This window comes from Malaclemys terrapin, chromosome 4, assembly GCF_027887155.1.
Source record: "Malaclemys terrapin pileata isolate rMalTer1 chromosome 4, rMalTer1.hap1, whole genome shotgun sequence".
Classification (NCBI taxonomy): domain Eukaryota; kingdom Metazoa; phylum Chordata; order Testudines; family Emydidae; genus Malaclemys; species Malaclemys terrapin.
The window spans coordinates 42,903,347-42,930,352 of NC_071508.1; the positions used below are offsets into that span (position 1 = coordinate 42,903,347).

General features: G+C 52.5%; 2 protein-coding genes across 2 annotated transcripts in view; one reads left to right on the forward strand and one right to left on the reverse strand.

Moving 5' to 3' along the window:
• Positions 1-6,813, reverse strand: part of CHID1 (chitinase domain containing 1) — a 288,134-nt gene extending 281,321 nt beyond the window's left edge. The window contains exon 1 of the mRNA XM_054028547.1: positions 6,736-6,813. The gene's annotated coding sequence lies outside the window, so the exon portion shown is untranslated. The remainder of the gene's footprint in view (positions 1-6,735) is intronic.
• A 4,662-nt stretch (positions 6,814-11,475) lies between these two features.
• LOC128836114 (kinesin-like protein KIF21B) lies at positions 11,476-25,758 on the forward strand. Its single transcript, XM_054026131.1, has 13 exons — positions 11,476-11,575; positions 13,565-13,598; positions 14,121-14,234; positions 16,078-16,110; positions 17,086-17,090; positions 17,994-18,010; positions 18,199-18,334; positions 18,832-19,012; positions 20,194-20,358; positions 21,179-21,296; positions 22,333-22,458; positions 23,976-24,175; positions 25,544-25,758. The coding sequence occupies exons 1-13, from the start codon at positions 11,476-11,478 to the stop codon at positions 25,596-25,598; spliced, it is 1,284 nt and encodes a 427-aa protein (XP_053882106.1). The 3' UTR covers positions 25,599-25,758.
• Positions 25,759-27,006: the final 1,248 nt, after the last annotated feature.

The following is a 27,006-nucleotide window of genomic DNA, read 5'->3' on the forward strand; positions in this document are numbered from 1 at the left end:
CATAGAGTCCACTGAACACACAAGAACTCTGTTTAGAAGGTTAGGCCTTCAGATAAACATACAAAATGTACTCTAACACCAGTTCAACACCTGGAGTTTATTGGAGCAGACCTCAATTTCTTCGAGGTAACTGCCTCTCTACCAACAAAATGATTTCTGACTCTAATCAACTTGATCTCCACAGCGCGAAAAGCCTGCAAGTGTCTGCCAGAACTTGCCTACAAATTCTAGGCCACATGGCTGCAATGATGTTCGTTGTCCGACACTCAAGACCACTATGTGGTGTCTACAAGCTAGGCTCCAGACAAATTATGTCCCACACAGGCACAGTATAAACAAGCGCCTCACCATGTGGATACAATCAAAGACTCCTTTTTATGGTGGACCAATCCAAACAATATCGGGGGTGGGAGGGGTGCCCTTCCTACAGAATCCACCGTTGCTCACTATCTCCACAGATGCATACCTTCTGGGGTGGGGAGCATATCTGCAACTACACTCTATAAAGAGCTGATGGTCCACAGTGAAGTCCCATTTTCATATAAACCTGCTAGAACTGCGAGCGGTTTGGAATACTTGCTCCTACTTCTTATCACTAATCAGAGACAAGATGGTGCAGATTCTCACAGACAATGTAGCTTGTAGATTCTACATAAACAGACGAGAGAGCACGATCACACTCCTTCTGTGTGGAAGCCATGCGACTTTGGCAATGGTGCATCAAGCACAATGTCCATATTACGGCATCAGACCAACCGGGCTGTCAGAATACCCTGAGCAGGAAGTTTTATCATGATCACGAGTGGGAGTTGAACACCTGGGTAATCCTAGACATTTGGGGGTTCCCAACAAGAGATCTTTTTACAACTGCACAAAACACCAAATGCCCCCAGTTCTGCTCCAGAGCAGGACTCGGTCCACACTTTCTGGGCGACGCCTTCTTCGTCAAGTGGAATGCTTCCCTACTTATACCCCTTCTCTCCCACCCCCTTCTAGCCCGCATGCTTCACAAGATCAAACAAGACTGATCCAGAGTGATCCTATTAGTCCCCACATGGTTGTGACAAACATGGTACCCTTATCTTCTGCACATGGCCATCTGTCCACCACGCACACTCTCGCTTCTACCTCGCTGCTATTGCAGGACGCAGGTCGCATTATCCATCCAGATCCCTGGAGACTGCATCTCAAAGCTTGGCTACTGCATGGCTTAAACAGCCATAGGGCAACTATCTGACTCACATAATATATACATAAATGGAGGCGATTCAACTCATGGTGCTGTTGTGAGAGGCTACCGGTGTGGTGCTTCTGCTTTCTCCTGTTGATATCACTCGGCTGCGTGCGTGTGTTCCCTCTGTGTGCTGCCCCAGCTCTGCAGATAGCTGACACAGCAAACCCGACGAGAACCCCCAATAACCACAGAGTCTAGTAAGGTACAAAGGCACCTCGGCCAGGTTTATTGCGACCCTGACACAATTTCAGTTCCCCGTAGATTACTTAGTCTACCGGGCATACTGCTAGAAAGTGCTGCTCGGCAATGGACTCAGCTCAGTGGCGGGACTTTCCACTGCCCCCTCAGCCGGACAAAGACACCACCCCAGGGATACATTTTTATACACAGGTACAAACAAGTTACACATCACTCCTGACGTATTGAGGTGCAACCCCTCTGCGTAGCAAGGTACAACCCCTCTATGCAGTAAGGTGCCGCCTCGCACCTTGTACCTGTTGGTTCGATCAAAACAACTCTATCCATCATTTTACCCTTTTGCCCCTGTCATTGGAATGGGTCGGCCTGTTCCATGTTATCTGTGGAATGTTCCGGTATAGTGTGTCTTGGTACCATGTTTATACTGTAACTATGCAACATCAGCCCTTTCCTTGCCAGCTTCTGTGAGCAGGACCTGCCTCTTGCTCACAGCTTAACTTTGCTTTTATGCTAGCAAAGTCTTGACCATTACTTTAGTTCAGGCCTCAGGGACTTTACTTACTACAGGTGCCAATGCAAACAGACTGCACCTCCGTCAGCCCCCTTACCTCTCATTCTAGACTACTTGCTGGAACTCAAACAGACAGGTCTCTCCATGACTTTGATACATGTACATCTGTCAGCCATCATGGCGTTCCATCATAAAGTAGACAGATTCTCTACATTTACGCATCTGCTCCCTAAACACTTTTTAAAGGGCCTCTCCAATTGCTACCTGGAAGTTCAGAACCTCATGCCACCATGAGACCTCAACTTAGTCCTCCACGCCCTCACCACACCCCCTTTGGAGCCCATTGCTATAAGCTCCCTGCTACACCTTTCCATGAAGGTTGCATTCCTAGTGGCCATTCCATCCGCCAGGAGGCAGCAATCATGACCGACCCACCTTACACAATCTTTTTCAAAGATAAAGTATCCCTTAAACCACATCCCAAGTTCCTACCTAAAGTTGTCTCATCTTTTCACCTCAACCAACCAATACACTTACTGACATTTTTTCCTAAATCACATGTGGACAAGCGACAGTCCAGATTACACTCCCTGGATATCCTCAGGGCTATAGCCTTCTTCATTGATAGAACAAAATCTTTTCGCAAGTCTCCAAAACTGTTTGTTCAGTCACTGAACAATCAAAAGGTAATGCCATTTCCAAACAATGTCTATACAAATGGATATCAGACTTCATAAAAGTATTACCTCTAGAGTGACCAGAGGGCAAGTGTGAAAAATTGGGCCAGGGGGTGAGGGGTAATAGGTGCCTATATAAGAAAAAGCCCCCAAAATCGGGACTGTCCCTATAAAATCGGGACATGTGGTCACCCTAGTTACCTCCAGCATGAACGACAACCCTCTATGGGGGATCCGCATGCATTCTATCAGAGGCCTCTCAGCCTCCATAGTGTTTCTTAATAATGTTCCCATCACAGAAATCTAGGGCCAGAACCTGGGCTTCGCCATGCACATTTACCCAGCATTGTAATTTGCAACAACATGCATCTTCTGATACTATGTTCGGGCACACAGTACTTTCATCTGCTACAACTTCAACTCCGAAGCCCGCTCTTTCCACCAGAGGGCACTGCTCTGAAGTCACCTAAAGTGGAGCATCCACAGGGACATCACTCAAAGAAGAGAACGTTACTCACCTTATGCAGTAATGGAGGTTCTTCGAGATGTGTGTCCCTGTGAATGCTCCATTACTTTCCCTCCTCCCCTCTGCTTTGGAGTTTTATTACTAGACTCTGCAATAGAGAAGGAACTGAGGGAGGGTTGGTGTCACAGTGCCAGAACCTCCCTTTATTGCACAAGGTGAGTAATGTTCTCTTTAAAGCTCTTTTAATCGGTTGTGGCAACCTCAATCCCAGAAATCTATTTTCCTCCCTATTCAGGTGCAGTCCTGAGAACAGTTGACTGTCCTGAGAACAGTTGACTGTCCGTGAATGCCTCCCAGTGGTCAAACATCACAAAGCCCTTTTTATAGCACCATTGTCTAAGTCATCTATTGAGCATTATAATTAGGGCCCTACCAAATTCATGGTCCATTTTGGACAATTTCATGGTCATAGGATTTTAAAATTTGTAAATTTCACGATTTCAGCTATTTAAATCTGAAATTTCATGTTGTTGTAATTGTAGGAGTCCTGACCCAAAAAGGAGTTGTGTGGGAGTCGCAAGGTTATTGTAAGGGAGGGTTGCATTTCTGCTACCCTTACTTCTGTGCAGCTGCTGCTGGTGGTGCTGCCTTCAGAGTTGGACAGTTGGAGAGTGGTGGCTGCTGGCCGGGAGCCCAGCTCTGAAGGCAGAGCCTTTGCTAGCAGCAGCGCAGAAGTAAGGGTGGCAAGGTATGGTATTTCCACCCTTAACTTCTGTGCTGCTGCTGGCTAAGCGCTACCTTCAGAGCTGGGCACCTGGCCAACAGCCACTGCTTTCTCACCGCCCAGCTCTGAAGGTAGCGCAGAAGTAAGGGTGGCAATACTGTGACCCTCCCCTAAAATAACCTTTTGATCCCCCTGCAATGCCGTTTTGAGTCAGGACTCCCAATTTGAGAAACACTGGTCTCCCCTGTGAAATCTGTATATTATAGGGTAAAAGCATACAAAAGACCAGATTTCACAGTCCGTGACACTTTTTTCATGGCCGTGAATTTTGTAGGGCCCTAATTATAATCTTGTCGTGCTTTCACTGTCCTTTTCTAGGGATGGGTAGGATTCCACTGAAGATCACCTGAGCATCCATATTTTTAAGCATTTTCCCCAGCCTGGTGAAGTCTTCCTTGATGCATTTCACTGAGAATCTATCAGTATAATTTGTTCCCACATGAGGGACAATCAGTGGATTCTTTCCTGTTCCCATTAGGAGCCTCTTCAGCCTCATGTCTGCATTCCATATTTTAGCTCCCAGTAGATAACATACCCTTCTGTTCTCCAGATCCACTCCGGTGACAGGCCTGTCTGTTCTTAGGAGGGAGTTCCCAGTCATGTACATTTGCCTCTTCCTGGTGTTGGTGCAATTCTCTGGCCTTCCTCCTGTTCTTTCTGGCTGTAAGTCTTCTTGTCTTCATTTCTCATTTGTAATCTTTTGAGAGTCATCCTCTATTCTCCCGGGGCTCCAAGCTCTGGCTATCTACACTTCTTATACCCCTCTTCTTGTAGGACTGGTCACATTCATGATATGTACTGAATGCTGCTAATGAAAACTTTCTGAACTTCTGTGCTGGGGCACATGGACACCATCAGTGGGATTCACATGTGCAGAACATTTGAAAGAACTGCAGTTACTATCCGGCAGTAATCATTCTGTACTTATCTGTAACAAGAGTTCTTGGAGATGAGCCTCTGCATATTCACACTTTGTGCTCTATGCCCCACTTCCTTGGAGTTTCAGGTTAGGAATTCCCAAATTATTGGAAGGAATTGAAGGGCAGTTGAGGCCATCCTCATTGGTCATACCTTCAGAACCCTCCAGGATGGGAGAGGGAAGAGGGGTGAATAGCCCCAATAGACACTGCTTTCCAAAAGGTGCTGGAAGCTTGTGATGCCAGCAACTTGATCCCGCAAACGTGAATATGCAGAGGCTAATCTTGAAGAACTCTGGTTATAGGCAAGTAACCTCCATTTATGCAGCCACCTCCCTACTTATCTTCCAAGTTATTGATTCTATGCAGATATTCTGGAAATATATTTTCTGTATCAACATATGTGCCTGTTGGTTGTACAAACTCAGATTACCTCAAGTTATTTTCATGGCTTGGTATTTGACTTTAAGAACGTGAATCTGTGGAAATTCAGAGAAATGCCACTTAGGATAAGTAACTTAGGTCTTGTCCACATGCAGGAGTTGCACCAGTTTAACGTAAATTGGTTTTAAACTGATTTAGTTAAAGTATTGCAAATCCCTTTGTAGACACTCTCATTTCATTGTAAGAGTGGCTTATTCTGGTTTAATTTAAACCCGTTCCAAATCAACTTAAACTAAATTGAAATAAATTTGGTTTAAGTTGAAAAAACTGTGTCCACACAACCTTTTGTGCAGCAGGTTTACTTAAAGTGGATTAAAATCACACCTTAGGTTGAATTGGTGCAATTTTCATGTAACTAATCCCCTAATTTTCATTAGTGTAGTAGAAGAGTTTCATATAATAATTTGTTCTATTTTCTTTTTTTAAGGTCTTTCAAAAATCGTCATTAATCTAATTAAAGGAGAGTCTTTGTTCAATGATGCTACCACTGCAATTGTTTTTGAACTTTACAGGGATCTTGTATCTGACCCACATACTGAATTTGGTAAGGCAATATTTTCCATAACATTTATTCTCTTTTGACTCTGTTATTCTGAGACCTGTGAGATCCTAGTTATGCAACAGAACTCTGATTTCTCTGGTAAACACACACTAAATTCTATGACAAATTGACACTTTTGAGACAGGATAAAATATATTTAAAACATTCAGAAGTAAAGATGCATAACAGTACTGAATGATACTCATTTTTATAATATTAAATAGTTCAGTAAAGCTAGTTGGGTTAAAATAAACACCTTGTTTTTCATATTTCCTGTTGCCTCAGAAATTTCAAATGTGTGACCTTTTAGAATTGACATTGTATAAACTGATTATAGCAGTAGGGGAACCAGAGGGTGTGGCCATTGGGCTGAGCATGTGTGTTGCAAGAATCAGATTTTTGTCAGTGGATTGTGAGGGGGCTTATTTGGAAGACACATTTACATGTCCAACTTTAAGCTCATTGGGAGTTTCAAAGATCCAGTTGGTCGCCTTCTGCTGGCCATCCTCCAGACTGCTGTGAGGAGATCCAAGCCTCTGGATCCTTGAGTGTTTTAAGCCTCCAAAGTTTGCATAGAGTCCAGTCACTGCTCCAATCTTGGGTTCCCTAGGCACAGCCTGAAGGTGCAAATTCTCTATGTCTAATTCTCCCTTCTGAGAACGGTAATCCACTGTCCAGCTGCCTTGCCCTCCCCACCCCCCAGCATAGGGTTAACCCTTCAGACTCCCTCATACTTAAATATATCCTCTTCCAGAACTCTACCTCAAGCTGTAAGCCTTCTGATTTACAGTTTAACTCTTTCTGGAGGCTCATAGTAATTGCAAAACATATAACACACATGGATTAACTTTCCACAGAGTCTAACACATTTGCTTATTTCCTTAATCATATAAAGCACAAGAGAGAACAACTCATTTAGAAAAGAATAAACATTCTAACTGCAATACACCCTTCCTAGCTCACCCTTCCCATGGGAGTCCTTAGGGGTGACCATCTGCATCCAGCAAAGCAGACAGGGTTTGCTACTTCACCCAGGCTTCTTCACTCTGGGGTGCTTCTCCTTCATGAAGTTCTCTTCCCCCAGCTCCTGTGACTATGCTCTCTTCTGCCATGTGCTTCCTTATCCTGTGTTGCTTTCTCTCGTTTGTATGCCCCACTTCCGACATCTGCTTCCTTTGTTGTGTCTTTTGGTAACTTTCCACTGCTCCAACCTTCCCCCCAACCCGTCCCATCCCTGCAGAGGGGTAGGATAAAATCGGTTTTGTTAAGCTTGAGGTCACATGTTTTTTCAGAGTGTTTGCGCCTGAATAGGGTTGTTGAATTGAAAGTACCTTCCTGTTATCCTCAATCTGAGGAAGACATGCTTTTCAGGCTGGTAAGACATGGTGGATACACAGAGAGAGAGAGGCATTCATGATACAGTGATTTTATTATAAAATTTCATTATGTCAACCAGAATTCATAATTTGGACAGACAAAGCTCCCAAATCATCATAGGGGACCCACCAGCGCTTCTGAATTTTAGGAGGCTTATAAGAGCTTGGCCACCACAGGTCTTACCATACTGTGGCTGTTTAGAGGAGGGGACCAAACAAATTGATTTTTCACCATTTTTGTTATAGGGAGTGTATTTATCTTTTAAGGACTGTGAAGGTTCGTGTTTCCAATCACCTCCCTGTTGGAGGTCATCAGGAGGACCTCAAAAGGAATGTTTGGTCCCATTGTCAGTTTTATGTAACCTTTTTTAATTGACAATATTGACTACGCTTCACGTGTTTTTGGAGCTGCAATTTCCCCCAATATTCACGGCACTCTTGTTTCTGAGCTTTGATGCTTTATGTATAGTTCACTGTAGTCACCATAGTCCTATAGCTCATGACAGATTGTTGGGAGGGGTTTTTAGAGATGAAGTAGAACTGTGGCCAGTGTTGAGCTTGGCGTAAAATTTGAAAACATTCAACCGTGGGTAGGCTCTTACCTTTGCAGCCCATCTCCAGCAGTGACTCTTTCTGGAGGTCTGTTGTTCTGGATGACCCTGGAGTTAAACTGCAAGATTAAAATCATTATCTGACATTGCGTGCAAAGATTTGATAGCCCAACTATGAAAGAGTAAACTCATTTTTTGATAGAGATGTCAGAACCCTCTGCTAGCTTGGCTAATTCACATATTTAAAAATACAGTGGAAATTTGCTTACAAAAATTCATTAAGATTGCTGTTGTACTACAATACTTTCTTGTCCTCAGATATCTTTCCTGGTTTTCATAAGTCTGTGGGCTTTTTTTCTTGTCAAACTAATGTTCTTTTTGAAGATATGTGGAGAGAGCTTAGCTGAGCATTTCCTAGTTATCGAATGTTTGAATTTGGTTTGTTGAAGTCTTGCATTCCAGAAGATATAGGGACAAAAAGTCACTCTTGTGCAATAGAAATTTTAACTCCACTTGAATGCATTTTTAAAAAGTGAATTACTAATTTATAATTCAATCTTATTTTCTTCTTTTACAGCTAAAGAAATTATTATTAAACTAATATTAAAATTTTTTGCAAGTACCATATTTGGATTTTTGAGTTCAAGAATAGTTATATATTGGCAATCTCATGTCTTCAATGATGGATTAACTGGAGTAATTCTAAGCTTCTCAATGACATACCTGATTTTCTTCATTGGTAAGATAAGGAATAACTATGCCCCCTACTAATTCAACTAAACAAAACTGAACCTGATTTTCTGAGAGGTTTTTTTGTTATGCATATTCAAATATACATTTATTTACTAACAAAAATGTTACATTACAGTGATGTTAACCTAGCCATGTGTGACATATTTAACGGCATAAACAGAAATATGGTAAATTACATATTTAATATCTAAACCTAGGAATAAATAATAAAAAACATAAATGTTATGTGACCAGGTTAATGTTGTACTGAGAACTTTAAATTCTGCATTGTTACTTTGCATTTGACTGCTTTTATTTTAACTTTAATATTACATTAAAGAAGCATCTTAAAATTGTATATACTTTCTTATATCTGTCTGCCTGCAAATCCAGGTGCTTTAGTTACCATGAGTCCAATTTTGCAGGGTAGAGAGGAATTAAAACTAATAAATGGAAAAACTGTAAACGGTTAAACAATTTTAAGCACTGCAGGTCAGTAAATGAAAGTTTTACTGTTCTCATACTAACATTAACAAGGCTATGTTGTACATCTTTTTTATTTTATTATGTAAGTCTGATTAGTTATATATTAAATTATATTCTTTTAAAAAGAAAAAAGATTACAAAATTTTGCAAAATGGCCACACAAAGTTTTCAGTGCAAATAGATGGCCTCACATGGACAGTCGGTATATTACATAGCACTTTTTTTTTGCTTACGTCACTTTTGGAGAGCTATAAGTAGACAATGAAATTGCAGAATTTAGATTTGAGGCTCAAGCTTTCTGTAGTCTTGCTGTGCTTCAAATCAGGTGGACAAGGTAGTGCATCCAGGCCTGGGTAGGAGCCTTTGTCTCATGTCAAACCTCTCAACTACAATGCACAGGGCTCTCAGAGGTAATTCAAAGCTCCAGCCCCTCTGAAAGGGGTGCCTTCATATTCAAATCATTAAAAAGGCCATACAACTTTATATAAATAGAACATAGGGGCTTGGGGTTCATGAGAATTTGTCCATTTATTCTGAGAGGCTAAAAGCCCACACAAATAGTTTTTCAGGTGAATCATAGTATGTATCAGTGATATGTATAATGTTCTGGATCACTGACAATATAGACACTTGTGTTTGTGCTGATACAGCTTTTTTCAAGGCTGTTTTAACTTATGATCTTGAGAGATTTTCCTGCCCTATTGTTGTTGAGGAAATAGTGCACCGATCCCCTTAAGTTAGAGTTTGATTTTACCCATTCAGAGAAGAGAGAGGTTTTCTTATCTATTAAGAGTCGATAAGATCATTATTCTGTGGTTTACACTGTTAGTGTGCTTATTTGTTGTTTGTCCTATTTCTGAAATATTTTTCATTGAGGCCAATCACTTTTTCTTTATATGTAGTTTCAACTTCAAGTTTTTTCTCTGTTGTATTATCGTTGGTTAAGTGCTTCATTTAAGCCAAATTTGGGTGTGATTTTCTGACTCTTCTTTAACCATTTCTCACTCCAGCCAAGTGCCTCTCCCCTCTCAACTTATAAATATACTTTATTGTGAGTTAAATAGCATTCATGGGTGAGGCTGCTAGATCACCTGCATTGGTGGCCAGAACTTCTGCTCTTTCACTAATCATTTCTGCTTGTTCAAGAGTGACTTAAGCAAAACTTTCATCTGGTTAGAGACTGACTTTGTCCATTACAGAAATACCACTTACAGGTAAGAGAGAAATCTATTTAAATTTGAAAACTATGCACAGTACGTTTTTTACATAGAAAAATATTCTTCTTCTTTGAATGATGTCCCTGTGGGTGCTCCACTTCAGGTGTCTGTGCACCCTGTGCCGTTGATCGGAGAATTTCAGCAGCAGTGTGTATCTGGATTGTGCATGCGCCATGGTTGTCTTGCAGCGCCATTGGCGCCTCATCTATTGTATGTGCGACTCGACACCCTCAGTTCCTTCTCTATTGGCCCCAGCCTGAGATGGAGCTCCATAGCGGTGTCCCAACATCTGTGACAAACCTAGAAAAAGTAGTTCGAAATAGTTTTAAGTTTCATTGTATAGTTAGTAGTAGTTTAGTTAGTCTTCATTAGTCTTAGTTACTTAATTTTTTTCTTTTTCTTTCCTCAGAGCAGGAAACATTCAACCCCACTGAACAATGCCTGGTTCTCCGGGTTTTAAAAGATGTGGCGCCTGCTGAGACACTGTGCCTGTCTGACGGTCATTCCCTCTGTGTCCACTGCCTTGGTGAGTTGCACATCTCCCAGAAGTGCACTCACTGCAGTACTTCAAAGGCCAGAGCTAGACAGGATCGAGACCTCCATCTTAAGCTCATCCGACCGGCCTCTGAGCCAGGGCAAAAGACTCCCAGGTACATCACTCTCAGTGAAGGACAAGGGTTATTCCTCAAAAAGATCAAGGAAAAGACCTATGAACTCACCGCAGAGACTAAAAAAAAAATTGTCTCCTGCTAGGTCGCTGTCCTCAGTGCCAACCGCATCGTGGGTAAGCACCTTTGAGGCACCAGGCACCTCTGGCACCATCTACATGGGACCCCATTGGAAAGAGAAGGAGTCGAGGCGCACATCTAAACCTTCCTCCTCTTCTACGGCACCAACAACAACGGTGAAATACACAGTGCCAAAACCCTCACCAATGGCTGTGCCACCACCACTAGTGCTGACAACTTCCTTGGCACCGACAGAGAGGGCGAAGATAGCATCGTCCGCACCGAGCAAGTCAGGTCGCAAACCATCGGCAACGTCCATGGCACCATCTAAAATATTGACATCGGTAACAAAATCGATGGCACCACACCAGTTTCTACACCAGAAAGACATCCTGGTATCCTCAGTACCACTCTCGCTGTTCTTTAGCACCGATGGCTCCCCAGAGCATACAGCACCGGAGCAATCAGCCTCACCCACCGCCCCACCATTTTCTAGCAATGAGGATGATAAACAGGAAGAGGTTGCTTTCTCTTCGCACCACTCTTCACCTTTGGGACCCATGAAATCAAGGACCCAATATGGGCAAGATATTCAGCCTTAGTACGGACAGCCATGGATGTGCCCACCCATGCCTTTTCCCATGCAATGGCCACCCGGAGACCCATGGGCAGCATACAGGGCACATTACAACTGACCTTCAACTCCACTAGAGGTGAGATAAGATTGCCACCACCATGCTGCATACCGGAGACCTCTGATGTCCCTGAGGAAATGGGGGACGAGAAAGAGGAGGGCACAGAGCAGGACATGATCTCACCTGCGCATAACTCCTCATCACCAGACGAAACCATAATGCTCCCACCACTGCCGATGATTTTAACCAGTTCCAAAAACTGTTTAAAAGGGTGGCGCAGAGTCAGGAGATCCCTGTGTCTGACACGCAGCACAAACTACTCCAGATTCTCAAGACCTCTAAAATTGTGCTACCCATAAATGACACCCTGATGGAGCCAGGAGAGACTGTTTGGCAAAGAACAGCTACTGTCCCACCAACATGTAAGAGGTGGACAGGAAGTATTACATGCCCGCCAAGGGTATAGACTTCCTTCCCTGCCCTCCCCCCTTCCCCGAATTTCCTGGTAATGGAGGCCTCAAACCAACACAGCAAACAGCCGCAGTATAGATCCACTCTGCAGATAAGGAGTGGAAGGGGCTCGACCTCTTCGGACAAAAGGTCTACTCTTCTGAGACCTTACAGTTCGGTGTGGCAAATTACAGCATGCTCCTGGCCAAATATGACTATGACAACTATGACAAACTGAATTATTTTATTAATGACCTTCCAGAGGAGAGGCAGGAACAGTTCAAAGGTTTACTCCCCTAGGGACAACTTGTCACCAGAAATGTACTACAAGTGTCCCTTCATGTGGCAGACAAGGCTGCAAGAACAGCCATAGCTGTTGTAATGCGCGGGGCATCCTGCCTGCAATCATCAGTAAGGCTGCAAGTCTGTCACGGAAGTCACAGATTCCGTGACCTCCATGACTTCTGCAGCAGCCAGCAGCAGCAGTTTGGGTGTGTGGGAGGGGGCTCAGGGCTAGGGGCAAGGAGTTGGTGGGTGGGTGGGTAGGGCGCTTACCTCGGGGTGGGGGGCTCCTCGGCTCCCACTGGCATGGCCCTGAAGCTCCTAGGCACAGAAGGGGCCAGGGGGCTCCGCGTGCTGCCCGTGCCTGCAGACCCTGCCCCCGCAACTCACATTGGCTGTGGTTCCTGGCCAATGGGACCTGCGCAACTGAGGCCTGTGGCAAGAGAAGCGCATGGAGTCCCCTGGCCCCTCCACTACCTAGGAGCTGTGGGGACATGCGGAGCCTGGTAGGGAGCCCCTTCCAGCCCCGCCAACCCAACGCCCCCCCCCAGCACAAGTGGGGGTCCCCGGCTGTGCACTGTGTCCCACCCCCCCAGCACTGGAGAGTGTCCTGGGTCACTTCCCTCAGCACCCGCGGTGCACCTGGACTGCCCCTCCTGGAGCACCTGTGGCCCCCCCCGCCCAAGTTTTAGTTAGGGGTATATAGTAAAAGTCATAGATCGGTCACGGGCCGTGAATTTTTTTTACTGCCCATGACGTGTCCATGACTTTTACTAAAAATACCCACGACTAAAACGTAGCCTTAACCATCAGGCATTCTGAAGGGCCTCCAATTAAATGAGGAAGATCTTCCCTTTGACAGTGAAAAACTTTTCTCTGCCAAAACCAACAAGGTCCTCCACTCTATGAAAGACTTCCCGGCAACCATCTGTACTCTTGGGATATACACATCTGCAATGAAACGGAGACGATATCAACCATACCAACATGGCAGGGACACCTCACTCCCATTTCAACAATGACAATACGATTCTCAGAGGCAAAGACAGACGCCCCAGAGACGTAGAGCATCTCAGACTCAGTCCTCTGCGTCACAATCTGCATCAGCTAAGCAACAATTTTGAAAATTTGGTCAAGGGTCTGAATGACCTCCCTCACCTGACCGCGCAAATACTGGTGACCAACCAGGACTTTTGCTGCTGATTTATGCCATTTTTACCATGTCTGGGCATCAATTAGTATGATCTCTAGGGCCCATTTGTCCACAGTATCAGGCTACTCCATCCCTTTCACCTCAATATCAGCCTCTCAACCCCCCGCCCCACCCCTCTTCAGGGAGCCTTCTCACAAGCACCTTCTGCGACAAGAAGTAAGCCACCTTCTACAATGAGTGCTATGGAGCAAGTTCCTCCACAACACAGGGGGAAAGGTTTCTACTCCCATTACTTCTTAACACAGAAGAAAAGCGGATTCTAAGTCTCAAAAAGCTCAGCAAGTTTGTACAAGCCCAAAGATTCAAGATGGTTACACTGGCCATGATAGTACCTGTGCTGGCAAAGGGGGACTGGTTTTCAGCCATCGACCTATAAGATGCTGACTTCCACAGCACGATACATCCTGCTCACAGAAGATTCCTTTGGTTCACATTAGGAACGGATGACTATCAATACAGAGTCCTACCATTTGGCCTTTCCACAGCGCTGTGTGTGTAGTAGTGGCAGCACACTTACACAAACAGGATAATAATATTTCCATACCTCGACGACTGACTACTAAGAGGCCCTACTCGATCAGAGGCAATCAACATTACTCAAAAGACTATTGAGCTCTTTCAGAGCCTAGGCTTACAGATAAAGTAATCATGGGTCTCTTTCTGAACACCCCGGCTCAGGACTTCAGACGTTGGCTTCACGCCTCCCTCGTCCTCTCCCACCAGGCCGCGCAATGACCGCAACGTCTTCTCCCGCCTCACCAGCAACCAGAGTCAGGGCTCTGCGCTGGACAAGTAAGAGCCTCGCGGGGCAAGGAGTGGGTAGGGGGGTGAAGCTCCAGGGAGCCCAGCCCCAAGAGCAGTGAATGGCAGACGGTGACTCCCATGACTGTCCCCAGGTACCGTCCCCGCTCTGCCTCGGGCCCGGCAGTCCCAGCTGGAGTCAGCTCCAGGCTCCTGCCGGGCTCGTGAAGCGACCAGGGCGAAGGCAGAGAGCTGCAATACCGGTGCAGTAGAACTTCACATGGGGCAGCATCTCCCTGGGCAGGGGCCCTATGCCTGTCTATAATCCCATTGATATGGAGGGGGGGTCTTTGGTCCCCCTCTACTGGCTGGACCTTGTCTCGGGGCTGCCCCTGAACTGCCAAGCCTGGGCCTTTAGCTCAGGCAGAAGCAGCTGCTGTTGAGGGCCTGGAGTGGCAGATGCCCTCCCTGTAGATGATCCAGCTGGAGGCTCGTCGTTACATTGCACTGCTAGAGCCCTCAGAACAGGCATGAAGCGGTGCCCTGGCCTTTAGCGTTGTGTGCGCACACGTGGCAGTGCCCGGTCCCCCGCTGGGCCCGTGGGGATCCCCTGGGGGGCTGGGGCTGTCACAGGCCCCACTAGCGGCCCTGGGCTCTTTAGCTCCTGCTGGTAGCTCTGGAGGGCCCTGGTTCAGGCCCCAGTGTGTTGGCCAAGATGGCGGCTGTCACACTGGCTGCCGGCAGAGGAGAATTTCACCCGCAGGGATGCTGCTGGGTGGGTTTGGCTGCAGTTATAAAGCAGGTGAGGTGGGTCCAGGGGGCTGCTAGCTGAGGATACTAAGCCACCATCCCATCCCCAGCGAAGCATGGGGCTCGTCGGCGCTGGGCTTGGCAGCGGTCCCCAGGCGGTGGGGAAGCCATTTCCCAGTCGGCCCTACCCCAGGTCTGTGTGGCACTGGCTGTGCCATCGCACCTGCCCCTTCTGGGCCTTGCTCCCTCTCCCACTGTGCTCTGTGGGGAGATGCCGGCTGCTCACAGGTCCCGGTCCCCCTCAGGAGGTGACATGGCTGCTCTGGGTGGGGCGAGCTTTCTGCCAGGGGCCCGTAGGTGCTCCGATTGCTCCTGGTGCCAGGGGCTGTGACCCTTCGGAGGTGGGGTGGGGGTGCTCTCCAGTGGCAGCCTTTGGTTTCTACGGAGGAACGAGCCCACCTTAGGACTGTCTTTGACCATCACGGGCCAGCCCCTGCACGGGTGCAAATTGGCCTAGCTGCCGTGGGGGCAGCAGAGAGGCTTTGATTTACAGCTCCCGAGGACCTGGCCCTATGGGAGCTGGTAGCAACCACCTCCCATCTGCCTCCCTGCAGAATCCCAGTTTGGCGGCGATGTTCTAACCTGGGGGAGCCCATGGCACTGCCTGCAGCTCAGGACCAGCCCCTGGTCCCCATGCCGCCTACTATCAGACCGCACAATAGCGCAGAGCCGGACCGTGTCAGAACACCCCAGCTGTACCCCAAAACCAGGAGTGCGGAACCTGAGGGGCTAGGTTGGATGGCTGGTGGCAGTGATGACAGGGGGGACCATGGGAAGATTAAATGAAGACTGGATGCAGGAATCCCTGGGCGAGGCCTCAGGCGTGCACTGTACTGGTCAGACTGGGTGATTGTAACAGTCCCTTCTGGCTGAATGAGTCCAGTCCAGCCTGAAAGATCTTGTGTCCGAGCCACGTGTCCCTTCCTGCTCCTCTGCTCCTTTCCTCTCTGGTTTTCTGTGTCCGCTCCTCCCTCTCTACCCCGCTAGCTTGGATGCAATAACAACACTCCACTCTCTGACTCCGCTGTTGCCTCTCTCATCCGGGATTTTTTCTCCCGTAATCCTGCTAATTTTCTGTCCCTAGGTCTGACGACAGCGATTCCTCTGTCTTGGAGGTGCTGAGGTACATACAACTTTCTATTGATTAGAACTCTCCTGCTTCTCGCATTTCCCTCCCCCTGCCTTGCATGCTGAATCCGTGCTGGCCAAACTCTGGGCCTTGCTACTTTGCTAAATCTATTGGGACTCTGTCCTGGTGCTGCTCTTGCTCGCTGTGTGTCCCTCTTCCCTTCTCTCTGCTTCCCCTCATGGCCCTGGCATGCCGTGTCCGGCTGTGGAAGTCCCTTTCTGCCTCTGGTCTCCAGTGCCTTAAGGTCTGAGCCATCGTCTTGAAATGCAGTGCTGGGGGTTTAAGCGGATAGCGTACGGTGCTTTCACTGAATGGGGACAGCTGCATGCTCTATTCTGCCTCGAGGGCGGGGTGGGTAGTGATGATATCTCGCGCTGTGTCTGGCCTAGCTGCAAGAGGCAGGGCAGGCCAGCTGTTGGAGCCGGTGTATGCTTGGACGGTCCAGACTATGATGCTTTTTTGTGTGTGTGTGTGTGTCTTCTCTCGCACCTTCAGTTCAGACATCTCCAAGCACTTGACAAACGTGGCTTCAGCCTCCCAGTACCCATGGCGAGGCTGGTCAGGATTGTTATCCCTGTCTTGTGCCTCGGTTTCCCCATCTGCAAAGAGTAAACACCTGGGGTGCAGCCTCTTGGCACCGAGGATCCTGTGGCTGCTGCTGAGGCCTGTGCAGCCTCCCAGATATATTAGAGCAGCCTTGGGGCTGCTCTAACTCACTGCAACCTCCCAAAGGGCTGCTTGCCGTCTATGCCACAACCCAGAGTTCCCCTAATGGGGTGAGCTAAGGCCCTGGCTCTGCCCCCAGCATGCCTGGGTTTGCAACACGAGCCACATAGAACCAATTACACTAGCCCAAGGCAGTGTCTGTGCCAGGACAACTCTCCTTCCCCCATTCCCTGCACATCAAAAGGGCCAGGCTGGCAGAGGAGCATCTCCCCACTGGCCTTTGGGTGCCTATTTGAGACACTGTGGGCCTGACTCTGACACCCTGAGCACCATCAGCTGGAGTAGTGGGTGCTCAGCGCCCCTCAAAAAATCCATTCCAACCATGCCACAAATGTGCCGTGTGACCCTGGTCTAGCCTTTTCCCCTCCCTTTGCCTCGGTGTCCCCACCTGTAATCCAACCCTGCTGGGAGGAGGGGAGGTGCTTAGAGATCCTGGCTGGGAAGCTGCTTTGGGGCTATCAACCCTCTCCATGATGGGCTCTTCCACCTGGACTCTTTCCTCAGGGGTGTCGATTCTCATGTGCTCAGCACTCTAGAACCTCCCTCTGAACTCTGCTCACAGCCCCATTGGCTGTTGCTGGGGCAAAGCCTAGAACTGGTTTGAGACAGGATTGTCTCCTGGCCAGGGAGCCAGGATTCCTGGGTTCTCTCCCTGTTCTCGGGGGATTGAGAACTCCTGGGCTCCGTTCCCAGCTCTGCCATTGATTTGATTGTGACCTGTTAAAAATCCCTTCCCCATCTGCCAAAACAGGGTGAAGCTCATTGCAAAACTGGAGTGGGTCAGATGGAGAGAGGGCGCTTCCCCCCCGCTGGCCACAGGGTGGTGCCCTTATGCCCCACATAGCACGGCTGGAGCAGGGCCCCAGTTTGTTCAAGCCTGGAGGTTTTGGGGGTTGGGTCCGGAGCCAGCCTGTCCCTGCTAGTCTCTGACTCCAGAGGGGATGGGGCAGCGTGTGCCATGCAGCAGCCTGGACTCTGTTGGCTTCGGGATCTTGCCTGGATGGGGCACAGGGGCCACCCACAGCTCTCACAGGGGGGTGGGGGGTCGCTCATCTGTGCCAGCAGCGAGATGGCCAGGGGGTGAAGCCCGTTTCCTTTCCAAGCCCCAGCCCCAAGCCAAGGCAGGGTCTGCACGAGTCTCTGAGCCCTTAGCACCAACAGGGTGTGACCTGCCCCCGGGGGGCCTGTCTGGGGAGCAGGCTGCCCGGCAGCTTCTGTCTGTGGTTTGCTTTGCTCCGGAGCCCCACTAGCAGGCCCTGGCAGCCTCATGGGGCAGGATCTGGCTTCGTCCTGGGTCACCCAGCCAGCGCCCTCCTGCTGACGCCCTTGCTCTCTCTCCCCCATGGAAAGGGCCTCATTAACCCCGTGGGCGGTGCCAGGAGCGCCCGGACGGCCCCGCTGCAGTGCATCTCCGTGGCGGAAGGACACTTCAAGCCCGTTCTCTGCGTGGACGCCACCAACGAGCTGCTCTTCTCCGGATCCAAAGGTGCGCGCCTCAGGGGCGGGCCGGCTGCTGAGCTCTGGGTGTGATCATTGGGGAGTGAGCCTGTTACCCAGGGGAGGGGCTGAGCCACCCCAAACTGCGGGGGCAGGACAGGAGCCTCTTGCTCAGACGGCACCGGCCTGCCTGAAAGCCACAACGGGCCGGTGCAGTTCTGGGTCCCCCCAGCAGAGGGCAGCAATGCTGCACGAGTCATTAGACTGAACAGCTGTGTGGTGACATCCCTGAAGCGAGTTGTTGGGGCCTCTGCCCGGTTCCTAGTGGCTGGATGTTCACCTCGCACCTGGCACTAATAGACCCTCCCCCCGTTGGCAGGTCTGGCAGAGGTGCCAGAGGCTGGATGGGCCACAGGGACTGAGCTCCCCTGGGGCACTCGTGGGAGCAGGGGGAGGCGGGGGGAAGAGAGGGAGGAAGCCATGGGGATCCTTTGCTGAGGACAGGAAGGGTCCCGCAGTGTCATGTGCTCCTGCCTCCTCTCGCAGACCGGAGCTGCAAAATGTGGAACCTGGTGACGGGCCAGGATATCGCCTCGCTAAAGGGCCACCCCAATAATGTGGTGTCCATCAAGTACTGCAGCCACTCAGGGTTGGTCTTCACTGTCTCCACCTCCTACATCAAGGTGTGGGATATCCGGGATTCGGCCAAGTGCATCCGCACCCTCACGTAAGTACCTGACGCACCGAGGCTGCCCTGTGGGCCTGGCCAAGCTCGACGCGCTGCCCTGCCAGCGTTCTGCACTCAGGGCAGCATTGCAAAGGCCAAGTGGCCGGGCTGGTCTGCAGGGCTGAGTCTAGGAATGCTGCAATGCTGGTCGTTCTAGCCTGGCCTGGCTCGTGGAAGCTCCATGGCTTGGTGCTCTGCTCTCAGGGAAGTTGCTCCTCTCGTCTGTTTCGGGGGGCACCGTGCACCCTACAGTTGCTTTGATCAGGGATGATGGGTAATGACCCATCTGCAGCTGCCAGCGCCGTTTCCAGACCCCAGCGAAACAGCCCCTCTCTCTGGTGCTCAGCCACAGACTGAGACTTCTCTTTTAGGCTTCCCCAATCTGACTGGCGGGAACAGGAGCGGCACCAGGGTTTTTGGCGCCCTAGACGGGGGTCCTTCTGTGCTCCCGGTCGTCGTCGGCAATTCAGCGGTGGGGGGGTCCTTCTGTGCTCCCGGTCGTCGTCGGCAATTCAGCGGTGGGGGGGGTCCTTCTGTGCTCCCGGTCGTCGTCGGCAATTCAGCGGTGGGGGGGTCCTTCCACGCTCCTGGTCTTCGGGTCACTTCGGCGGCGGGTCCTGGAGCAAGTGAAGGACCCGCTGCAGAATTGCCGCCGAACACGCGGAGCGCGGAAGGACCCCCCGCCGCCGAATTGCCCCCCCCCCCAAATCCTGGTGCCCTAGGCGACCGCCTAGATCGCCTAAATGGAAGTGCCGGCCCTGGGTGGGAACATGCCTGGGCTGCCTGTCAACATCAACTCCAGGCCAGGGGTGGGGTTTGTGTCGCTCCGCCCTGGGCGTGGAGTTGGCATGCCTGCTGGTACGGGTCTGGCTGGCTGCGCGGCAAGGCATCTCCCTTGGGTGCCGAAAGCTGCTGCCTGGGTCACCCTTGCTGTGCCATTGCTCCCGGCTTGAGGGGACGTGGGGCTGAGCGGGGGGGGTCTCATCCTGGCACCACTGGCACTGCATATGGCCAGGAAGTGGCATTGCTTCCCCCTATAGATGGCTGGGGACAGACGCTGTCCAGCCTTCTAATCAGTCCACAACGGGCTAGATCTTCCATTCCACATTATGTAAATTGCCCCCTCCCTCCCCCGAGGGTCTCTGCCTTGAGGCTCACCTGTTTCTGTCTCTTTGGCTTAGCTCTTCAGGCCAGGTGATCTCTGGGGACGCCTGGGCTGGGACCACCACCCGCACCATCGCCAGCGTGCAGGGCGAGCACCAGATCAACCAGATCGCACTCAACCCCACTGGCACCATGCTCTACGCTGCCGCCGGGAACTCTGTCCGCATCTGGGAGCTCAACAGGTCCGGGCGGGGCTAACTCAGGCCCCCAGGCAGGGACAGCTCTTGTGGGGAGGCAGATGGGTGCTGCGTAGGCAGAGGGAGCAGTCGTTCTGGGCTGAGCGGGGGCCCGCTCCCTCCCGGCTGGAAGCTGTGTTATTGAGGCAGGGGCGGATTTGGACTGGCACCGGGGGAAGCCGCACTGGCACAAACCCCAGCGTGGAGCAGCTTAGCTTGTTTGTCTTGGGCTTTGCACTACATCAGCCCCAGCAGCTGCTGATCACGCCCAAGGGTGGCTGAAAGTAGGACCCAGTGCTCCTCTCCCAGCTGCAGCCCTTAGGGCAGGGGTGGAGAACCTTTTCTCTGTCACTGGCCATTGACCCACAGGAAAAATCAATCACAGGCCACTTACCTGCCAGGGGGGCGCGGAGGCTTGGGGCTTCCCCTGCAGCGGGTGGTGGGAGAGGGCGCCACGGGCCAGATGAAATTAACTAACGGGCTGGATCCAGCCTGCGGGCCGTAGCTTTCCCCGCCCCTGCCTTAGGAGATCGGTGGACAAGCCGGTCACCCCCTGACACCGCATCTGAGCCCAGCTCCCTGCCCCTAGCCCAAGGCCACAGTCACGGCCCATGGTGCTGAGGGATGTGGTATCCCCAAGATTGCTCCGTGCTCTGCGCCCCGGAGCCCGAGGTCCCCACTTCTGCTTGGGATGGTGGAGAGGGGCCTGGGGCTGGGAGGGTCCCTGCTGGGAGCCTTGGAGACTGGGCCAGCGAAGGGCCTGCAGGAACGAGCGCCTCCTGCTGAGCGCACCCCAGACCCTGACGCCCCGGGCTCCTGCTTGTAGGTTGCAGCCTATCGGGAAGCTGACCGGCCACATCGGGCCTGTGATGTGTCTCACTGTGAACCAGACTGCGAGCAACCATGACCTGGTCGTCACCGGCTCCAAGGATCACTACGTCAAGGTACCCTGGGACCCTCCCTCCCTCCCGCTCACAGGCAGCACAAGGGGCCTTTGAGCCCAGGAACCGCTGCTTGTGCCAGCCCTCCCCACCCCCATGCATAGCCGCTCTCCCGGAGGTGCCAGCTACAGGGGCTCGCTGCCCACCAAAGGCCTGGCGAGGAGGGGACATGCTGGGTGGTTTTGTCCAGAGCGCCCAGCATCGGCCTAACTCTGCTCCCATGGGGGGCGGGAAGGAGCCGTTCTGTTGATCTCAGCGGGCGCAGAGGGAGGCCAGTACTGAGCACATTTGCAAATGCCACCAGGGTCTGAGAAATGCCATGAGCCCCCCAGCGCTTGTGGCCTGAAGGACCTGGTGGCTTTGCAGCTGGCCAGCGTTCCTGTCCCCACACCTGCCAGGTGTGTGTGTGGGTCACGGGGAGCAGGGTCTGTGCACTGCCCCTAAGAGCGTCCTGGAACCCAGATCTGGGAAATGATGGAGGAGCTGCCATGTCTCAAAGTACTGGGCAGCTCGGCAGCCGTGGAGACCAGAATTCCAGGTGCCCGGCCCAGGCCTCCCCTCCGCACCCCCCGCTTCCTCCTGATGCCTCACGCGTGGAAGGTGGAACCCACCTCCTCCTGCCCTCTGTGGCCTCTGCTGAACCTGCTGCCAAGGAGGCTATTTTGTCTTTGCAACGTGGCCCCTGCCAGCCGGACGCTTAGCTGCGTCCGCACGTTGGCCACCAAACCATTGGAGGAGGTGGAGATTTCCAGTCCCAGCTGAGCCGGGCGAGGTTCGAACCTGCGACCTGTATCTCAGCCCTAGTGCTGAGCCATCGTGTCCCCACATGGCCTCTGCCCAAGGATCCCAGCATGGCGTAAGCAGGCAGAACCCTGCCGCTGCCAATCCATCCCTGTCTCATTTCACTGGGCCGTGGCTCAGCATCCCAGTGGTAGCTGTGTGGTCGGACGCTCTCGCCATCCCCCTGCCTTGCTGAAAGGGCTGTTGCTGGCCTAATGACCTGAGAGCGACTGGTCTCCTTTGCCACCGGGGTTCACAGCATAACTTCGAGCCCCCGCACTACGACGGCATCGAGTGTCTGGCCATCCAGGGCGACGTGCTCTTCAGCGGCTCCGGGGACAACGGGATCAAGAAGTGGGACCTGGAGCAGCAGGAGCTCCTCCAGGTACGGAGGGGGACGAGCAGGAAGGCCCTGCTGCTGGGCGGGGGGCAGAGAGATGGGCTAGACCCACAGCGTGCCGTTTCGAGGGCCAGTGCCAGGGTCTGGAGCGAGGACTTAGAACCTGCTGGAGAGTCGCTTTCCAGTCTGGAGCGTGCTCCCGCCATCCTGGGGGCAGAGGATCAAAGAGCAGACACAAGGACCCCATCCCTACGTTGCACCTGGGGCCTCCAGGCAATGGAAGAGCCCCGGGGGTTGCAAACGACAGTGGCTGGCAGGGTGGGTCCCAAAGGCAGTTTACAGCCGTGGGCAATGCACGGTAGCCAGTTCTATAGGGCTGGGCCCCACCTGCTGCGGTTAAAGGGCTCAGTGGCCTATGGGGAATGGGGACAGGTTGGTCTGGGGGTAGATAGCGCTCGGCGTTGTCCCTATTTCTGACCCCGATGAGTGTGGCTGTCTGGTCTCCGGGCGCCACAGGCCGCGGTGCCTGGCTCTCCAGGTCAGTGGTGACGCGCTGCAGTGCGGGGATGGCCTCCGGTGGGTCTGGGATAGAGCAGCAGCCGAAGGGGGCGTGCAGGCCGGTGCTGGGAGGCAGGAGGTCTGGCTCTGCCATGAGACTTGGCTAACATTTCAGAGGCCTCCATTGATATTTTTTTTTTTTTAGTGGTGGGGGGCTCTGTTTTGGAGAACCTACCATGTGCCCGCCCGGGGCTGGGTTGTTCAGAGGAGCTGGGCACTGTGGGAGTCAAGGGGAGGAGTGGGGGCTCTGCCCCTCTGAAAATGGGGTGGTCGGGGTGTCCCCCAAAATGGAGCTGCCCAGAGCTAGTCACCATTTGTGGCTGTGTGACCCTCCCCCACAGTCTCTCCCCTATGAAATGAGGCTAATGCTCATTTTTCTTCCCACTGGAGCGCTGAGGATTGATGGCAGACAAATAATTAGAGAGATGGGGGGTGAGGGGGAATCTCTTTTATTGGACCAGCTCCTGTGGGTGGAAGGGACAAGCTTTCAAGCCCCACCCTGGAAGAAGAGCTGAATTTGCAGACTTGTCCCTTCCCCCCCCCCCCACCTCCCCCCCGAAATTGGTCCAATCAAAGAGATTCTCTCCCCCATCTTGTGTGTCTCGTATCCTGGTTGCCAGCTCGGCTTGGATTGATCGGAGCTTGGAGATCCCCTGGTCAATCCCAATGAGCAATTGTCTCCTGGGGCGGAGCCCTCTTCTCTCCTGCTGAGCTGCTTCTGTAGCTCACCAGAGTCCCCTTGTCTTGAATTCAAATCCTCGGCTGCTGCTTGATGAGAAATCGAGCGGAGCTTAAAAATTCCAGCTCTCAGCCACGGTACAGATGTGGGGGGTTTGTCTCAGCCCATTACAGAGCCAGCAGCCAGCTGCAAACCCAGCATCTGGCTCTGGCTGCTGGCCTGACCCTGCCCTGGAGCTCAGGGGGCAGTTTGGGTCTTGATGGCCCCGGCTGGCAGCGTGGATCGTGGGCGCTCACTGGCTCTGCCCTGTCTCTGTGCCTGCCAGCAAATCCCCAACGCGCACAAGGACTGGGTCTGTGCCCTGGCCTTCGTCCCCGGCCGCCCCATGCTGCTGAGCGCCTGCCGCGGGGGCGTGGTGAAGGTCTGGAACATGGAGAACTTCTCGCCCGTTGGGGAGATCAAGGGCCACAACAGCCCCATCAATGCCATCTGCACCAATTCCAAGCACATATTCACTGCTTCCAGGTGAGGGCAGTGGGTAGGGCTAGGCCCCTGCGGCATGGGGGAGGGAGGTCTGACCCCCAACTCCCCCCAGTGCAACAGAGCTGCAGGAGCTCTCCAAACCCACTGTTGCTCCCCCCATGTGGCAGGGCCTGGAATGGCACTGGGAGCGAGGGATGGGAACAGCGCCAGAGCCGGGCTGCAGGCGGTTTGGTGTGGGGCAGCAGTCGGCTGCAGGGCCCCCAACCCCTCCCTATCTAGCCTCTCCTCTCCTCCATCTCTCAGCCATTGTTAGGTCGCCCCACAGTGAGGCTCTTCTGCCCCATCCAGTTATGCCAAGCGCTGGTCCTGCCCTGCCCCGCCATGCTTTTGGGATGCTCTTGCCAGCTCCTTTGATGTGCCGGGACTAGCCAGACCTGGTGCTGCTGGCCCTGCCACCCTCAGCGCAGAGAACGGACTTCCTGCCAACCGGGCACCAGCTCCTCCTCGACAGCGCCTTGTGCATCTCCAATGAGAGCACCACCGCCCCCTCCTTCCGCTCCCCGGCCCCTGTGCACAGCCCTGGCCCCCAGAGGGGGTCCCCGGGTTCACAATGTCTCTGGCACCATCTCTGATCTCCTCTTTTCCGACCATGTCCCTTTTCTCCTTTCCTTTCTCTTCCCCCCTCCCTCCCCCCTCTGTTTCTCTCTGTGCCGCAGTGACTGCCAGGTAAAGCTATGGACTTACGTGCCTGGGCTCACCCCCTGCCTTCCTCACCGCGTCCTTGCCATAAAGGGGCGTGCCACTAGCCTGCCTTAACCCTCCTCCTCCTCTCTCTGGCTCTCACCCCCTCTGGCTCTCTCTCCTTTTCTTTCTCTGTCTCTTCTCTCTCCGCTCTGGTCTCAGCTGCTTCTTAACAGTATGAGATTCTTTTGGATTTTCCCCCCATGTAGAGCTCTTTGCAAGAGGAGACTGTCCTCTTGCCCCCCACCTCCCAGTCCCCCAGGTGATTGGATCCAGCGGCCAGCTCGGGGCTGCATGGGGTTTGCCCATCTGACTACTGCTCCTCCTGGGCCACTGCTGGGGGGATCCCCACCCCCCACTGCGTCACTGGCCACTGCCAGTGAGGTGCCACTGGCTGAGCCTGCGCTTTGGCAGAGTGCCCCGTTACTGGCGCTCTGGGGGATTATCCCGCTGGCGGGCAGCTGGGCGCATCTGCTCCCTCCTTGCGCTGGTGCCCGCCCGCTTGGGGCACAGCGGCCTTGCTCTCCTGGGCTGCAGCGTGATGCATTTGGGGGCGGGGGAGTTGGGGGCAGGGCGTGGCCTGTAGCTGATTGTACTTGCTGTGCTGCCTCTCCCAGCTGGGGCGGGGGCAGCCCCCGGCCTCACTTCCTTTCTCTCTTCCTTCCCCAGCGACCTGACAGTGAAGCTCTGGAGCTGGAGAAGATTGCTGAACGGCCCGACCTAGGCACTGGAAAGGCCGGAGCCAGGGCGACTGTCAGGCTCCCTGGCGGGCCCAGGCCCCAGCCCCTCTCCCTGGCTGTGAAGAGCTGGGAGCGGCCTGGCCTGTGTGTGCTCCAGTTTCCAGGACTCTGGGGTGACGGCGTCTCAACTGGGGCTTTGTGAACTGCCCGCTTCCACGGCTAGGGGGCGTCGTTCCTGTCCAGCCCCACGCTGGGTTTCGATGATGCACAGGGCTTTCTGCTGACCAGGGCGTGGCCAGGCACTGCTTCGGGACATGGCCTTGCCAGCCACGGGGAGGCCCCCAAGCTGAGAGACTCAAGGGGATCATTCCAATCTTTCCCGCAGCCCGTTCAGCAGCCCCAGATCCTGGATGTGCGAGAGGGATCCTGCCACCTGCATCCTGCTGCTGGCCTCTGCTCCTCCTGGGTGCCTGGGGTCTCATTCCTTCTGCAAGCGGGTGCAGGCCCCTCTCCACGCTTTGTCGTTCAGCATAGCTGGGATCTGCCGGCCGGTACCGAAATACGGAGAGGGCTTGTGTGCTGCCGACCCCAGCCTAGCACCAGCAGGGTGCATGGAGCCCCGTTCGCAGCACTGGCTGCGGTACCATCCTGGAGCTGGGACTCACTCTGTCCCATCTGCTACCATGTGTGCTGCAGGGGCAGGGCTGACTAAGGTCTAGCACCCCATGGCTCACCCCTTTCAGGCCCCCAATTAGCTGTTAGCACCGTAGAGCCAGAGTGCTAGCCCGGTTCCCACTAATCACTGGTGACAGGGCACAGTGTCCACTTCAGAAGCTGACTCCTTTAGCCCCCAAAGCCTTGGGGGAAGCCTGTGGTTCCGACAGGTCCCATCCCTTATGCTCCTCAGGACACAGTAGTAACCCCCCTTCTGAGGGCCCTGTTTTGCAGCCCTTATGTTGGGCAGGGCCGTGGGCCTGCAGCAGGAGACTTTGCCTGGCAGCGCTCCCCAGCATAAGGGTTACAGACCTGGGACCGCACTACTCGGAAGGTGGAGTCTCATGAGCAACGGGGTGTCCCAGCACTGACTCTCTCCCAGGACCCTGTTTCCTTCCTGGTCCTTTACACTCAGCCCTTCCACCTCCCACTGACCCCCATTTCAGGTACGATCCCCCAAAGAGCACAAGGGTCAGTTTTTTTTGCCACCACCCCCTTCAGCCCTAGAAACAAAGTCACTTGCTTTAAGATTCCAAGGCAAAGTTTCTCTCTGGCCAGAGCTGGGTTGTGGGACCCAGGGGAGTAGGACAAATGGCCTTCAGCGGTGGCCTCTTCAAAGGCAGTGGGCCATTGGCACTGGGACTGACCCAGAGCGGGGCTCGTTCCACCCCTCCCTGCCATACCCCAAAGTTCCACCCCGCGATTCTTCTGGTGCTCAGCCCTGCAACTCTTAGCTGA

Coding starts and splice junctions, on each gene's coding strand:
- LOC128836114 (XM_054026131.1), top strand. CDS start 11,476: ATGGATGTGCCCACCCATGCCTTTTCCCATGCAATGGCCACCCGGAGA. Junction 11,576..13,564: donor GACCTTCAACTCCACTAGAG/GTGAGATAAGAT, acceptor ACCCCTCTTCAG/GGAGCCTTCTCACAAGCACC. Junction 24,176..25,543: donor CACATATTCACTGCTTCCAG/GTGAGGGCAGTG, acceptor TTCCTTCCCCAG/CGACCTGACAGTGAAGCTCT.